Here is a 16,089-nt window from a genome sequence, read left to right on the forward strand (position 1 = left end):
TTTTTCATAGTGTATATTTTAGATGGAATTGCTGTCCCAATTTTCAATTTTATACATATTGCTAAATTACTCTCCAAAGTATTTGAACCAATGAACATTCCTGCTGGCAAGGAATGAGACGATGGGAATTCTGTTTCCTTTCATTCTCTGTAGCACTTGAGAGACTTAAAAGTTTGCACTGAGATGGGTGAAAAAGATTGTCTTGTTTTCTAATTTGCATCCGCTTAAATCCTAGTAAATTTGACCATCTTCTCTTTTATCTATTGACCATTCAGGTTTTCTCGTCTTGTAATTACCTGACATTTCCTTTGTCCAGTTTTCTATTGTAATTTAATAAGGGGCATATGCATTCTGGATACTAATATTTTATTGTATGTTTTGTAAATATCCTTTACCAGGAGTGATTTAAAAAGTAAAATGTAAAAGTATAATTCTTGCCATAGGTAGTTAGGAAATTTGGTAAGGACTCAAAGATTGGAGAGTACTAGTATTTGTAGTTATGAAGATGCGGATTTACCCAAATTTCTCTGTCCTCAATTTAGGCATATCTTCTTAATCTAGGTTAAATCCACATTATTTAAATCACCCCACCTCTGTTTCAATTATCTCATCATTGTTATACTATAGTTATATTGCTTCAGTTTTAAGGGGAGTTCTTTATTCTTAGACAGGTAGCATGGAACTTAAGACATTGTCTTGTCCATTTCTTTTATGTGATAATTGTGTTCTTCTGAATCATGCTTGTAAGCATGACATTCAGAGACCAAATGTGTATATCACTATGAGGCGATTACATGGGCTTCATTCTGATAAAAGCCAAGTCCAAGGCGTGGTACTTAGAGTCTTGATTGGTGGTAGTTTTCTTAAACATCTGGCCATGGAAGTTCCACCAAAAGTCAGAATTGGCAACATTGTTCTTTCCTGGATTCTCTTCCATGACTTGAGTTTGTAAATGGACACTGAGCAGAAAAGTAATTAAATGCTAGGCATAGGATGATGACTTCAAGACAGAACTCAAGCTGCACAATTTTTGCTTTGACTACAATTGGAAATAAAACTAAATAGTTATTTTATCCTTGGTTACAAAGCTCTAATGTTTTGCCCAGTCAGGGGTACTTGCTGAAAGGTAGTTTCTTCCAGTAATTTTAGGAAAAGCTGTCATCAAATTGTCAACAGCCCAAATTGAGAATGAAAGTACTAAGAAATATCACAATATAGCAACCTAAGAATCAGATTGGAATTTTAGGCTTTTTTAGCAATGAGGTGGAGCAGAAACATTGGCAGAGAAAGATGCTCCGACCTCTTAGAAAGGAAGTATGGTAGATCTGTGGAAAGACAGCCTCCGTACCCCAGCCCATATGTCCTGCCTCAAGCACTGGAATAGAGGTCATTTTCAGAACACTGTCCTTGTGTCTCATTTATCACAGAGGGATTACAGGAGACCTTGAATGCAAATGGAGAAATACATGGTGACTCTAGTATTTGAATTTTAATCATATTTCTGACCCCTTTTATATCATTGCAGCATCCTCGATGTCTAATGATGTAGTACCTAGCAAGTCTTATCTACTTTTTAAAACATTTTTCTTGGTGACTGAACTTTTATCTTTCTGGACCCCATATCCTTGCATCAAGGTTAAACACCATGTATTTCCCTTGAAGCTGGAGAGAAGTAATGCTACCTGAAATCTGTCTCCACCTTAGGGACAGAGCTTCTGATCTCGTACCATTCAAAACTCTTTATACAAGTCTCCACTGAAAGCTGCTTAATCAAACATCTCAAAGGTCAGAAAGGGGGGGTGGTTAAAGGGTTTTTCTAGCAAGTAGGCCTAATCTCCGACTTAGTTTTGATTCCTATAACGTAGATAATCTCTTTGGAGGAAAGGCCTGCTCCTAGCAGGGCAAATATATCCCATAGAATGTATTTCCTCTTGCAGAAGGAAAAATGTAGCATTAATGAAATTTACTTTTTCATGAAGCTTTGAAAGGTTGTAAGCTTAGAATTTTGATCCTAGCAGATGTTCTTCTTTTGGGATATTAAAAAAAAAAAAAGTAGCATTTGATTCAGAAGTCTCAATGAGAGTTGCAAGGGTGATGCTTTTGCTGTAAGAAGCCACATTCTGAGTGTGACACTGGTCATCGGTTCTAAGTGACAACTGACTTCACAGCCATGATCCTTTCTTCCTGCCTTACCCTTCTTGGAAGTAGAGCAAGGCAAAGAGAGAGTTAGCAGCCTGGGTCACACCATATATAGAGTTTGATGGTTAAAGAGCTATTTTTGTACAATAAAAAAAGCATCGTCCTAGACATATTTCATATCATTTTCTTATAGGCCTTGCAATAGCAGAGTTTTGTTGATAACCATTATATATTTTCCAATTTCACTTGGGTTTCTCTTGTGAAATTTAGCCAGCAACCCCGATTGCACTGTCTGTTATGGCTTCTATCCTTTCACATGATCACTTCATACTGTGGATTCTTAAGTCTTCATCCAGGCCACTGGGCCCACGTAAACCAGCCAAGTTTTTCCCTTCTTCACTGGTTTCCATAGAAATCTACTCACAGTGAGCATTTAATCTGTGGGAATTACTAGAAGAAGGCACATGACAGAAAACTAAGTCTGCATCATTTCCTGCCTTCAATCTCTCTTTTCTCCCTTTTCATTCAGTTCAGCACAATGAACAAATAGCCCCTTTCTCTCAGAGCCCTTCCTCCTGTAGGCTCCTCAAAGCTTTGCAGTCTACCCTACACTCACCAGCACCTCACCTCAATGCAGACAACTCTTGCTTCCTAAGAAGAGTCTCGGTCAATACTGTTTTCTGCAAACCCAGATCCTAAGGAGACATGTTTGGTAAGCGAAGGTATTTAGTGTTTGGTATTGCTTCACCTTGATATTTGCTTTTATCATGCAGGCTTCCAGTGACAGCGCTGCTGCCCCTCCAGAGTGCCACTACACACCCCTGCCTTCTGCTTCCAGGGAACTCACCAGTCACCGAGGTAGGAACACAGCTTTTCTTGCTCTCCTCTGATACAGGGAAGGACCCGGCTGTGTATGCTCTGGGCCTGTGACTGCTGCCTCGGTACTTTAGCAAGAACACAGTGCTTTTCAGTCCTTAATGAGAAAACCGTACCTGTCAGCTCTAGCAACTTGAATTCATATTAAACAGAATTTAGTGGCAGTCCACTGGGAAGGCAAATAAATCCATGGTATAATGTAATTTGGTGAATTTTTATTTTTTTTTAAAAAAGAGTTTATAGTACTTAAAAATTACTAAGATAATTACCTCCAGGAAAAGGAATGAAGAGAAATTAGAAAGCTCACTAATATTTGAAAAAGTGTCATTGTTTAGGAGTATAATAGTTGAAATCTGTAATTTAAAAATAAACCAACGGCATATGACAGCTAAAAGGAATTTCAATTTGCCTGGAAATATTGAAGAGAATCAATCTGTAGTTTTCCCTGAATTCTCTGATCCCCAAAACAATTTGGCTTCCCCAGTTTTTCCAAAGCCTTGAATTCCTACTGTCATCTCTAGAGTCGGTATGGAATATAATTTAAAAATGTCTTATCCCTAAGCTGGCTGCTTAGGTCAAGGACTATGTGATCCCATTTGTTGGAACTGGTTAGGACAGGATGAGGCCCCGCGGTGTAACCTGTTTACCTCCTTTTAGCCCAGTCATGACTACAGCCACGTTTCCTAATTGGGAACCTGCCTTCCAAGGGTAAGTAAGAACAGGCTTGGACTGGGGGCATTGCATACTTTAAAATTGTTTCCCCAAGCAGCAATTCCCTCTGTCCGTGCAGTGGTCACTTAGTAAGGACGGTCCAGCTTTGTCATCCCAGCTACACTGAAGAGTCAGTGGGTAGGAGAAAAGGCTGTAGAGATGCCCAGAGAGGGGCGAGCTGGTCCCCTGAGAACATGTGGGCTCTGGGCACATGGCGCATTTCTGTAGAAAATGGTCCAGAGGTCATGCCAGGTTCCTGTTGTCTGCGACTTGGGCTTGTGTTGCATCTTTGATGTCTGGGCACAGTAGAACTTTCCTACATTTAAATATACATTGTTCCATTAGGGTTCAATTGTGATACAGTTCATTGCATGTCAATTTTGTGAAAAATCAATTTTGCTCCAAGTCAGGTAGAATAAATTGCTGCCAACATGTTATATTTTAAGAGGCGTGAATTGGTTTCCTTCACTAAATGTCCTTATGAAGGTTTTGAGCACATCCCTTTAGAGACATTTTTCAAATTCCCCTAGGATAATAGTAATGCCTAATCTAGAAAGAATAACAAATTAACCTTAGCATCATATCATCATGGGTTTATCTGTTTGTTTTTAATAGTTGGATGAAGGTGATTTTACTGTATATAGCCTATTGAACACACTGCATAGGAACTGAAATCTCAGACTCCTTGTAAAAGTTGATATGTCCATGAAATTGGGATTTCACAATAGGAGGATGCCACCAGATAAGTGTTAATCATGAATAAGATAAAGATCCTCTGTCATTGTAACAGTCAAGTAATAAATCTGAACCTTAAAGAGATGGGATTTAAGAAAATAAGTTTTGAAGATATTTTGAGTAATATTTGGAATATGAAAATTTTTGCCTAAAGTGGTTAGAGTGAAAATAGGTGCTCTTAGATGATATCAGAGCCCAGCATCAATGGGAAAAATGTTATTTAAAGGAAGCCAACAACTGTTGTTTTGATTTTACTGAAGAATATTTCTATACATTTATTGCACATGGTGCTTGATCAGTGCTAAGGTCTCGGATGGTGGAAAAAGCAAGAAAGCATCATGAAATGATGGCCAGGTTTTTAGGGCCTTTGGACATGAGGAAACCAGGGAGAGAGAGGCAAAGAGGCTCAGTAAGGCCGAATTATTGGACTGATCTATGTGGGGGAAAAGATGAGACTGATATATTTCAGCTTGGCAGGAATCATACAATGACCACTGGGAAAAGCCGTATATTTTGGCACCCAGAATGAAACCACTTAGTGTCATCTTTTAAAAATATTTAAGTTAAAAAAGTTATTCTAAATTTCTGATCATATGAATTGGCAAGCTATTTGAGTGTCATTGATTAATACCTTCATGGAAACAGCTTACCAACATTTACCCAGATAACTACTTTCACATTGTGAAGGCAGGTTACATCACTTCTCTCCCAGGTGAAATCCTCCATGGATCTGAAATTTGGTCCATAAAACCTTAAGTTCTATTTGCAAATAATGTTTGATTCCTCTAGTTCCCAATCTCTTTTCATTCCGCACCAACAAGTACACAAACTATCAGGCAGTAGTTCATGTGAAAATTGCTCATTTTTTGATACATGTCATTTCCCCTTTACTTGTCCTTTTATGTAACTTCCAATGTCGAGTATGATGGGCCTAAGATTCATGTCCTAAGGACTCTAAATTCAAATGCAAGAAAAGTCAGGGCTCAGGATAATGGTCAAGAGATAGGGGACTCTATTTTTCCAGTGATGTGCAGTACTTCCTGCTTCCTGGATGAAACTTTTTTCTGATCTTATCTGTTTTTATTTTTCTCATCTTGGGGTACTTATAATGTTTATTTCTATATCTTCCTTAGTGAAGTTGTTCCTATTCTGCTTTGTCTGACAGAGGTCAGGTAAAGGTACATCTTGAACTTCTCATAAATGAAAGCTCCCCGAGGGGCCGTACAGATTTGAACCTGTCTTCCCTCTCACATTACTGACTCCTGCTCATTCTTCAGGTATCGGCTTAAGTATCATAGCTCCAAGGGGATTCTCTGATCCCACCTGCACATTTGTATTAGGTTGGGTTTACCTTTGCAGGGACTGTCTTCCTAGATAGGCTTTAAGCTCTTAGGAAGAGTGGAGGAGATTGTGTCTGTTTGCTCACCACTGTATATGCAGTGCCTCCTACTTAATAGAAATTCAGAAAATATTTGTTCAGTAAATGATAAGTGATGGACACCTGGGCGAAAGCCAGTAACTCAGATACCTCTGCAAGGTAGCTTAGCTTGACTGTATCTGATAAAAGGGACCCATCTTTCCTTGGGGAAGGACCCATCTATACCGAAGGGAATAGCCAACCGTGAGGACCTCAGACCACAGCTCTGCTGCTCTCAGAAACCCAGAAGCCATGTGGACGGAAGCCATGTCTATTGATTCAGTGCCAGGCAGCATTTAACAACATTATATAACATTTGGGTAGATAATTATTTTAATGTCATAGTTTTTAAACTCTAGTGTTATGATAGTAGAAATGAAGTAGGACAAATGGAAGCAACTAATGAAACTTTTACTAGAACAGACGCTCTCAAAGAAGGGCCAGAACACTCAATATGATGCAGGTTGTACTGTAGTTAAGGTTTTAGAAGGCTCCATCTGAGTCTCTGTGACAATTCTGCTCTAGGCCTGAGCATGTCTTCAGAGTGCAGGGACATGGGGCTGTGTCAGTGATCTCAGCTGCTACTAACTGGCAGTCCACATACTATATGTTGGTATCCATGTTATGAAGAATGGTGAAATGTTTGCTGGAGAAATGTCTCTAAATATGCCACATGCACGGGCCATATTTCCACTCTTTATCTGGTGGCTTTTAGAAGTAGAATTTTCATTTATATAGACCATTGTGTCTTTTGGGGAAGACATTTCTATTTGGAGAACAGACCATGTCATCCTTAAGATAATTCAATAATGTGGGAATGTTATCATTCCCATTTAACAGAGGAAGACCCAAGAATTTCTAGAGAAGACTGAGTCACTCAGTAACAGAGGCAAGGGAAAAAATTGAAGGTCCCTGTCCTTGATTCCCAGGCCATTCCTGACATTTGTCCTTCACACAAGACATATGAAGCGAATGCAGGACTGACTGTGACATTGTGCTGGCGGAAAGAAGAGAGAAAGTACAGAGAGGGGCACAGCCTGGAAATGTCCACTGCTGGTGGATTTCCATAGCCTGTGCTAAGGCTTCAGAGAAATAGGCATTGCCTATTTCTGTCAAAATAATAGCCTGTTAATGCCCCTCCCCTTCTTTTAAATTACACATCTATCAGTTCTGGCACAGAGAAAGTTTGAGAAACCAGAGAGGAAAATGCGATGGTATCAGTCTGAATTGAGACAGAGAAAATAGAAGACACACTATATATTCAAATTATGAAGGGTTTTACTGTAAGTAATGGGAGTCTTACACAATCAGGGAAGGACTGACTCAGGGAAACTGTTACCTAGAGTCTCAGGTATCAGTCTGGGTATCTCAGGAACCCCCAGAAATCTCTTGCTGAATTTCTAATGTACACAAAAATGGGGGTGATTCTCAAGAAGTTCACATGGATACTGCTTCAAACATTAGGGATATCTATACATTGCCCTGCCCTTCCTTCTCTCTGGATTTCCAATCTTACTCCAGTATCTCTCTTTGGCCCACTCTAACCTAGGACTGTGTACCAAGGTAATTCTGGGAAATGTAGTTTTCAGGTTTTCTTCTGAGTTGCAGAAGAGACCTTAGAAGAGGGGGTGGTAAAACCTAGTTAAAATGTGCAATCCAGCACATTTACCATAATCCTACTTCACCAACAGTTATCATGTTGAAGGTCCCATTCCTGTTTATTTGCACAAATATTTTGCAAAGTAATTGTGAGCCCAATAAAAATCTCTAAATTATTAAATTTTTCCCGATGCTTATATAGTCTTGAAGATGGGCCATAGTTAGTTAGCTTGTCATATCAAGAACTGGAATTTAAATGTATAAAAGAAAGAGAGCAAGAAACCAGGAGGAAATCTGCTATGAAAACTTGCTTGGAGATGATATCTGTCCTGCCTCTATCCATCCTTGGCAATCTTGCCATTCTATTTATTGACACAGTTGTTAGGTGCTTATCCTCTTCTCCAACAAGGGGTTTGGTCTATTTGTGTTTGAAATTGATTGCTGGGACTGTCAGAGAGTGATTTACATAGCAACTTATCATAATTAGTTATTGTTTGCAGTTTCCTTAATGTGAATTGCGTTTTATGCTTAGCAATTGATTTTTCTGTATATCTCCATGAAGCAGCTCAATGTGAACCATTCAAAAAGAAGAAAAAGACAGAAAGAAAAACTGCGAGTGTTTTTTATGTTGATTTTTTAAACAGTTTTAGCCTGCGCTGCCATAAAATGTATTTTCACAGAAGCCATAAATACAAAGTGCTTTGCTCCAACTATTTAAATCAGCCAAAGTGAAATGAATAAGCAGAAAATTAAATGGATGCATGTGAAGATGTGGTGATGTAGACAACGAAGTTTGGGTTGGGCAGATGTTGGCCAGAGAAACTACATGCCAACAACAGAATACCTTTGGGAGGGCTCAAGATGGGGCTGCTCGATAACCAGACTGTTCAGCACAATTTGTTTTAGGCTTATAGGATTCGGAAGCAATCTGTCTCTTTCACCCAATTTTTAAACTACTTTCTGTTTTTTATACTCCTACCATCTTGCCATGTCAGCCCACAGGAAATGTGAAAGCTAAGTTGGTTTGATCATAATAAACAAAATCTACACAGAATAATAGTAAAAACTCAAGGAAAATAGATGCATTTATTTAGGTTATCTTAATAGTTCAGCATCAAGAAATCTTTTTGCCTATTGCTTTTTGGTTCCCAATGACCAATTAAAAAGGTGGAATAAGCAATCGATGGCTTTGGGTGCCTTTGCCGGGTAGGCCTCACTTGAGATGAGACCCTGTGACTGAGGTAGCATCGCTTATTTGTTGCCTCTATCTTCTGGAATATTTTGATTACTGTTGACCCTTGAACAACACAGGGATTAGTGGTGCTAACCCTCTGCACAGTCAAAAATCTGCTTATGACTTTTGACTCTCCCAAACCTTAACTACTAATTGCCTATTGTAACATGAACAGTCAATTAATACCTACTTTGTATGTTATATGTGTTATATACTGTATTCTTACAATAAAGTAAGCTAGAGAAAAGACAATGTTTGTAGGAAGAGAAAATACATTTATACTACTGTATGTATTTATTTTTAAAAAATCCTTGCATGAGTTGACTTGTGCAGTCCAAACTTTGGTTGTTCAAGTGTTCACTGTAGTCTTTCAAGGGAGACAACCATCTGATGATTTCTCAAAAAACATCACGGATTCACTGAAGGTTCATAGGAACATGACAGATTCAGCTTTTTCTATGCAAAGTGTATTGAAAGCTGTGGGGTGGAGAGTGGGAGAAAAAGAGAGAGATAGAGATAGAGATAGAGATAGAGATAGAGATAGAGATAGAGAGAGAGATAGAGATAGAGATAGAGAGAGAGAGAAAGAGAGAGAGAGAGAAGGGGAGGAGAAGACTACATTGGCAATTGGTAAGGAAGACCTCCCTGCCGATGGGAGGAACATTTCATCCGTGGGTCCTGCCAAATAGTGGCTCCCTTTGAGGCAGGACAATAAGAAGCTAGGAAAATTCCTCGACAAATGGAATGGGGAAATGGAGAGAGCTGAACAAACTGCCCAAGCAATTTACAGCCAGATAATATATTGCAATGTATTACCTTCCCTAACCAAGGACACTTAGGAGCAAATGGAGTACATATCCCAGATCATGCTGGGGCTGACCCGACTTGGTCCTGGTCCCTCTTCGGTGACATTCTTTGAAGGTGAAACTGACCAGAGAATGACCTGAACCCCTCTAGATTCTCATTTTGATGAATCAGTATATTGAAGGACATACCTGGAAAGCTGATGAATATTTCATTGAGACCTCCCCTGAGACCTCCTCTAAAATTCTTGCCTTTAGAAAACCCTCAAGATAAAGCAAGCCAGCATGCTCTCCTTGGAGCAAGCCCGTGCCTCTCATTTTCTCAGGTGTGTACTTTTGCTCTCTTTCTCCTAAACTCTAAGGGTCCCATGAGACTTGCAACCAGGGGAGCAGCAGGCAGCCACAGTTCCTTCCAGGCTAATCCCTGAACATGCCTCTGAGGCCCGGTTTTCTCTGACTTTTCAGTGAGCTAACAGCAGCTCCGTCTTGGCTCACTTCTGTCACTGTGACTTTTCCTTCTGAGTGAGTCTACACAGCCCCACGTGGCTCATTTCTTCCTTACAACATTTCTAGAGAGCCAAAGCAGCAACACCTAGGCTCTCCCCTGTTGCTTCTTCTGTTCTAAGCCCTTCCTTTGTCTCACTGTCCCCAGCTTTAATAAATGTTACTCTGAAAATTGCCTGGACTTGTGTTGTGAAATCTTATCTACATGAAGTCAAGAACCTGCACAGTCTAGAGACCACGCTGGGTCAGACCTGCCGGTCGCTTTCTGGTGACACCTTCTCTCAGACTTCATGATCTGGCTTTGCTGTGTAAGTGTATGTGTGTGGGTGGGTGGCAGGGAGGATGGTGATAATGGTGAATCTGTTGGTTTCTTGAGCAGAGCTATTATTAGCATTTTCTAATTATGTAAAATACCTTCCTCTGATGACATTATCAACAGAACCTATTACTTTAGTTTTCTTCATAATGCTTTTATGGGCTTATAATCTTGGTGGAATTCTCAGATGCTGAGAAATGCTGAAGTTGCTTTTATTTAATCGAGGTGACTAGTGAGTTGACAGTAGTGGTTGACAGGTTTATTTTATCTGGGTGGCAGCGGGAGTCTATTTTCAGTGTGTGCGTTCTGTTCCACAGTGAAAGGACTTTACTAAGTGCTGAATAAATTGTACTTTCCTTTGATTCTAGACCTTGCTGAAATGGTTTAAAAACTCTAGTCTGGGTCATCAAATTCATCTCCCTACTGCTTTGCAGGGTCAACAGCTTCACTGTGTACCAAGCATGCTGGGTGGATTGGAATGGAGAGTGGGGTAGATTAAAACTTCCGCACATATATAGATAGATGTGCATGTGCGCGCGCTGTCTGGGAAGGTGGCAGTGATGGAAGAGCCAGCCAAGTGGAATCTGAAGATGGATGAATCTGTTAGACTATTACCAAGACTGGCGTGGACTCTAGCCAGGAACTTTAAGCAACCGCCTTCAAGCATTTGAAATCCATAGGGGTCCATTTCCTATCCTTTTTCTCCAAGGATGATCTTTCATTTGCAGTCTCTGGAATTGCTTTATTTCTACTCTTCTGGCAGAACTGTGGTGTACTCATGCACACAGAGGAGCTAGAAATTTGGTCCTTATTTTTCAAAAGCTATATAAGGAGAAAAAATTAGAATCATCTCCCCACCCACCCACAGTAACACACCTCACCTCTGTGGGATGAACAGTCAAAAGAATAACCCTTCCTCTGAAAGAGCAAATAAAAAATGGTACTAAAAACAACAACATATTCCTCTGTCTTGGCTGGCAGTTCAGTGGTTAGAGTATTGGCCTGCTCATTGGAGGGTCTCAGGTTCGATTCCTGGTCAAAGGTATGTGCCTGGGTTGCAAATTTGATTCCCGGCCCCAGTCTGGGCGCGTGCAGGAGACAACCAATCAATGTTTCTCTCTCTTGTAACCTTCCTTCCATTCTCTCTGAAAAAAATCAATGGAAAAAAAAAGAATATCCTTGGGTGAGGATTAACAAAACAACAAAAAACAACATGTCCCTATCTCTTAAAAAAAATGGAGGGTATGAGATTGACAGGTTTGAAGATTCTAAATGTCATGAAGTTTTAGTCATGGGCTGTTTTTCATCCCTTCCATTGGTCAAACATAACTCCTGAAAAGATAAATATTGTACTCAGCACTGTCAACCAAGGACTCCTCCAGCATGTCTTTATTTAGTATCCACTGTGTACAAAGTATTTGTTAGGGTTTGTGGAGAATTCAGAAACAGAGGGCACAGTAGCTATCCTCTGGGAATTTGTGGAGATACCAAAAATGAAGCAATGCTAACCAGACAAGGTATTATGTATGATATAATTAAGAATTGCCTTACCTGTAAAAGCTGGTGTAAGTGCCATGGATGTTTAGGAAAGATAGGAACCAGCAAAGGCTAGAATAGTTAGGCCTAGTGGAAGATGTTGACTTTGGGTTTTGAGAACATGTAGAGCATGGGTAGGTGGGTGACAAAGGGCATTCCATACAAAGGAAGTGGGTAAAGAAAAAGCACAGGGGTAAAAACAGATAGAACTGACCAGAAGCAGAGACTGAGTTTTTAAAAAGTCAGAAATTAGGTCACTCACGTAGGGCAGGTTTGCATTATAACCGTCATTGAACAGCCAGTAGCACCTAGATTTGATTGAAAGCTGTGCGAGGGGATCATTCATCTGTAAGCAGTATGCATGGGATTGGAAAGAAGAGCCTGGGCTCCAGGAGGCCACTGTGGGATGGCATCAAAACGAGTTTGTTCCAGTTTTAGAAGCTTTCGATTCCTTGACACCAGGCTATGTGACTGCAGACTCTATTGCTTTCAAAGAGCATGTTTGTAGCAAAGATAATGTAGGAAACAACTGAGTAACAGATGGGGGAGGCAGCTGGGGCCAGGAGGGTGGGGTGATGTGAAGGAAACCTCGTGGCCACTATGGAGGGGCTGCTCCAGGTTGCCGATGGTCTGATTGCCGGCTCTCCTTGGCTTGGGCATCAGAGAAAATGGTCAGTCAATACTCTTTGTCCCCATGTTTTTCAAAGCATTTCTGAGGTTGGCTTTGGAAACCAAAATGTAGAGTCCAGCATCAGTTTCGTTAATGTTAAAATAATCTAGCATTTGATGATGAAGACCTGGAGTTACTGGTGCTACAGAGCAACATTCTGTAGCAAATGCAACAGACCTACCTAATGACTGATTCTATGTAGGGATAGAGAGCACTCGAGAGCAGAAGGCTGCAAGGAAGCTGGCATGGTGTGTGCGGAGAAGCTGTGGCCCCTGCATGTATCCCCTCTCTCACACCCGCCCCCCCCCCCTCCGACACACCCTGCAAGATTCTCCCCTACTACTCATGCATAAGCTATAATCTTGTCTGCTAAATGGAAGACGTCTGGGATTTATATAGTGGAGCTCATGGCAACAGCAACAAACATACAATAAGCAGGCAAAGCAGCCACAAAAATGTTTTCCCTTCCAGTCTTTGGCTCAAAATGAGCTACATTCTTTAGTAAACTAATAAGTGCCCGATGTGCTTGATTCCTGAATCCTGGGTTTCTGAAGGAAGAGGTATGTGAAACCAATGCTTTTTGTCTAGATTGTTCTGCTGAGAGCTCTGCCCAGCATTCACTTCCCAGTCCCAGGGTTTCCAACTTTCTCATTTCCCTGTCTCTTGTAGAGAGCTTTAGCCCTGCCACAGGTTTTTCCTAATGTAGAGATTTTACAACCTTTTTTGGAACAAATAAACAAACATCTGGAATCATGTGGTACATTTAATTAAAAAGTTTGCATTGGGCCAGAAATGGTAAAATCATGAAAAATGGCCTGTCGGCGAGCTCAAGAAGGCCAAGCGATGACGTTGTTGGCTGCAAGTGGATTAAGATTGAGTGAGGGGGACACCTGCTCCTTGAGCCTGCTCTCCTTGGCTTCCCCTCCCAGCCATTAATATTTACTGCTTCACTTCTTTATCCATTCTAATGAAAGTTTTGGTTGGGCTGTTTCGGGGAGAGGGCTGTTACTTTTCCAATAACCTTGGATTTGTTGGGATGTGTGTACTTTATGAAGGGTGTGGCTTGGGGCTTTCTGACTTTTTAGTTCTCCTAATCAGAATCCCATATGCTTCAGGTCACCCCAGGGGCCTGTTTCTGTTTCTTCAATCAATCACGCAGCCATGTTTCCTTGAGAAGAACCCTGCGCTGTGGTTGTGGGAGAAGCAAAAGAAGCTGTAGGCTCTGCCTTCAGGAATCCTATAGTCTAAGTAAGGAAATAAGGGCCTGCACCTAGAAAGCAGAGGCCAAGCTAGATGTAGGAGTGCAGAGGAGGGCAGATGAGTGAAGAACGAAGGCTTGGGAGGCAACCTTGGAGGAAAGTGAGAGCGGAATTGAACAGATAGGTGGAAGGAGAAAGCCGGGTTTATCATATCACTTGGGAGTGGCCACTGCTAACGTGTTTTATTTAGGTATAAAGAAGCGGCTATGCTTCCTCACCTTCTACTTCCAATTGTTTAAGAGTTCTTTCCCCTGGTCACCTCATGTAAACCCGCAAACTGAGAAGAACGATGTGTGCTGGGTAGAGAAATTCAGCTTCAAAACACATCTTCCATCCCCTGTTTCTCTGCTCACACATTTCCACCCAGTTGGTGCTCCTGTGCACTTGACTATATACAGTCTAAAGCCACCACTGGAATGGAGCCAGCTGTGCAGCTAACAAAGCTGCAGGAACTCTCACTGCTAGTGTGGAAGAGGACTTCTGGACAGACCAAGTGGAATTCTTGTTGAATTTCTAGCCATAATCTGGATGGACTGCGGGGGGGGGGGGGGGTGAGAAGTAACCTTAAAACAGGGGTTATATATAATTATTCTGTCTCCAGTTAGCTTTTCCTCTGTGAGGTATGTTTATGGTGAAATAAAATATAACCTTTGTTTGCATATTAAGAGGAGGAGGTTGACCATTTGGCTTTGTGGAATGTATGCTCTTATATATCTTCCACTTGAGGAGTTATATCCAGGATGAAGTTATTCTAAGAAAAAGATGAGAAGTTTTCCTTATTACACAGAATACAAGGGGAGTGACCAGGGGCCAAAAATACAGTGGTGCCACATGTTTTGGTTGGATGTAAGGAAAGGATGACTATTGTTGGACTCGGGTGTGGATTGTCAAGGGAGACTGGGAAATCACCACTCCCCAAGGCTTTTACTGAAGGATATGCTCAGCTGTCATTGACAGTTGAAGGATGTAGACTGAAGGAAGTGAAATGAAAGTTACACGACTTTCAAATCCAGCCAGGATATGAAACCCAGATCCGGGGCTCTCTGTGTCAATGCTAGTTCAACTTCTTCATAAAATGAAACCCTATTTCACCTTGACCTCTCTGGACTTCTACAAGTGCAGATAGATATAAGACCATCCTGGAAAAACACTCCAGTGTTGTCAGAGTTCTTAGTCCTCAAAGCTTTATTATTCCTGTGCATCTGTTTCTTTAAATACTCTCTGCAGAAACATTAGCATGAAAATAAGAGTACAGCAAGTTGGAATTTTCCATTTGTAGCTTCCTTAGTCTGTGGGGTCAGAGTTCTATCCTCAGGGATGCTAATGAAAACTCTGTGTGCTGTTCCAGGGCAAATGTTTCTCAGTAAGAGACAGGAGGGGGTGGGGAGCCAGGAAAATAATGCAACACTAATTCCAAAACACAGACTGCCTGGAGATTCCAATTTAAATTGCCCTTTTACCCCTCTTCCCACTCTCACCCCAAAGGAAAAAAAAAATCTTGTGTTGTAAGGACAGACATCTGTGTAAGAACAATAAAACAGTCTTCTCTCTTATGGATTAGCTCTTTATTCCTTTATTTATCTTGCTATACCTCATCAGTTTCTCCCAAATCAAGGCGAGTCAAAGAGGATGAGATGCAGTCCCTCACTTTGGTTTTGATTAAAGAAACCCATATAACCATCCTCTCCCACAAATTTCTTCTCTCAAGAGAGAGCTTTCCTTTTTATGTCTAATTTATTTTTTCTTCATCTGCTTCATTGGAATCTTTCTAGGACTTACTTCATACAGCCTGTAAATCAAATAGTCAAGGTCCTCCCGAGAACGGGGCAGGCAGGGCAGTGAACGCTGGAGTAGCTGGGAAACTGTACAGTATAAGGAAAACTAAGATAGCATAATGAGCACGTTCCACGGCCTCCTTTTCTATTTCTGAATTTCCAACAATGTATTCATTAATTAGAAAAAATACCCCCTGATCTCATGCTATCTGTCAAGCACTCTTCCAAACAGTAGGGATAGGAGATGAATAAATCAGACAAAAATTCTGACTTCAAAGAGCTTACATTTTATTACTGAAAGGGTCAATAACTAAAATAAAAAAAGTAAAATTCATATAGTATGTTAGAGATAAGTACTAAGATGAAAACAAGGCAATATTGATCATTTGAGTCTCACAGCAGAAGGCAGCACGGAGAAAGTGGTATTGGAGTGATAAGTTGAAGGAGGTGAAAGATGAAAACCTGAGAATATCTGAGAGAAGAGTCATCTAGGCAGAGGGAAGAGTAAGTGGATG

The 16,089-nt window shown here is 40.8% G+C and overlaps 1 protein-coding gene across 1 annotated transcript in view; it reads left to right on the plus strand.

Annotated features, from left to right (window-relative positions):
- Positions 1 to 16,089, plus strand: part of LRMDA (leucine rich melanocyte differentiation associated) — a 1,016,440-nt gene that overhangs the window by 806,342 nt on the left and 194,009 nt on the right. Inside the window, exon 6 of the mRNA XM_036337194.1 lies at positions 2,913 to 2,997. Within this exon, the coding sequence (XP_036193087.1) occupies positions 2,913 to 2,997 (85 nt within the window). The remainder of the gene's footprint in view (positions 1 to 2,912; positions 2,998 to 16,089) is intronic.

Source organism: Myotis myotis, unplaced genomic scaffold, assembly GCF_014108235.1.
Source record: "Myotis myotis isolate mMyoMyo1 unplaced genomic scaffold, mMyoMyo1.p scaffold_m19_p_15, whole genome shotgun sequence".
Taxonomy (NCBI): Eukaryota; Metazoa; Chordata; class Mammalia; order Chiroptera; family Vespertilionidae; genus Myotis; species Myotis myotis.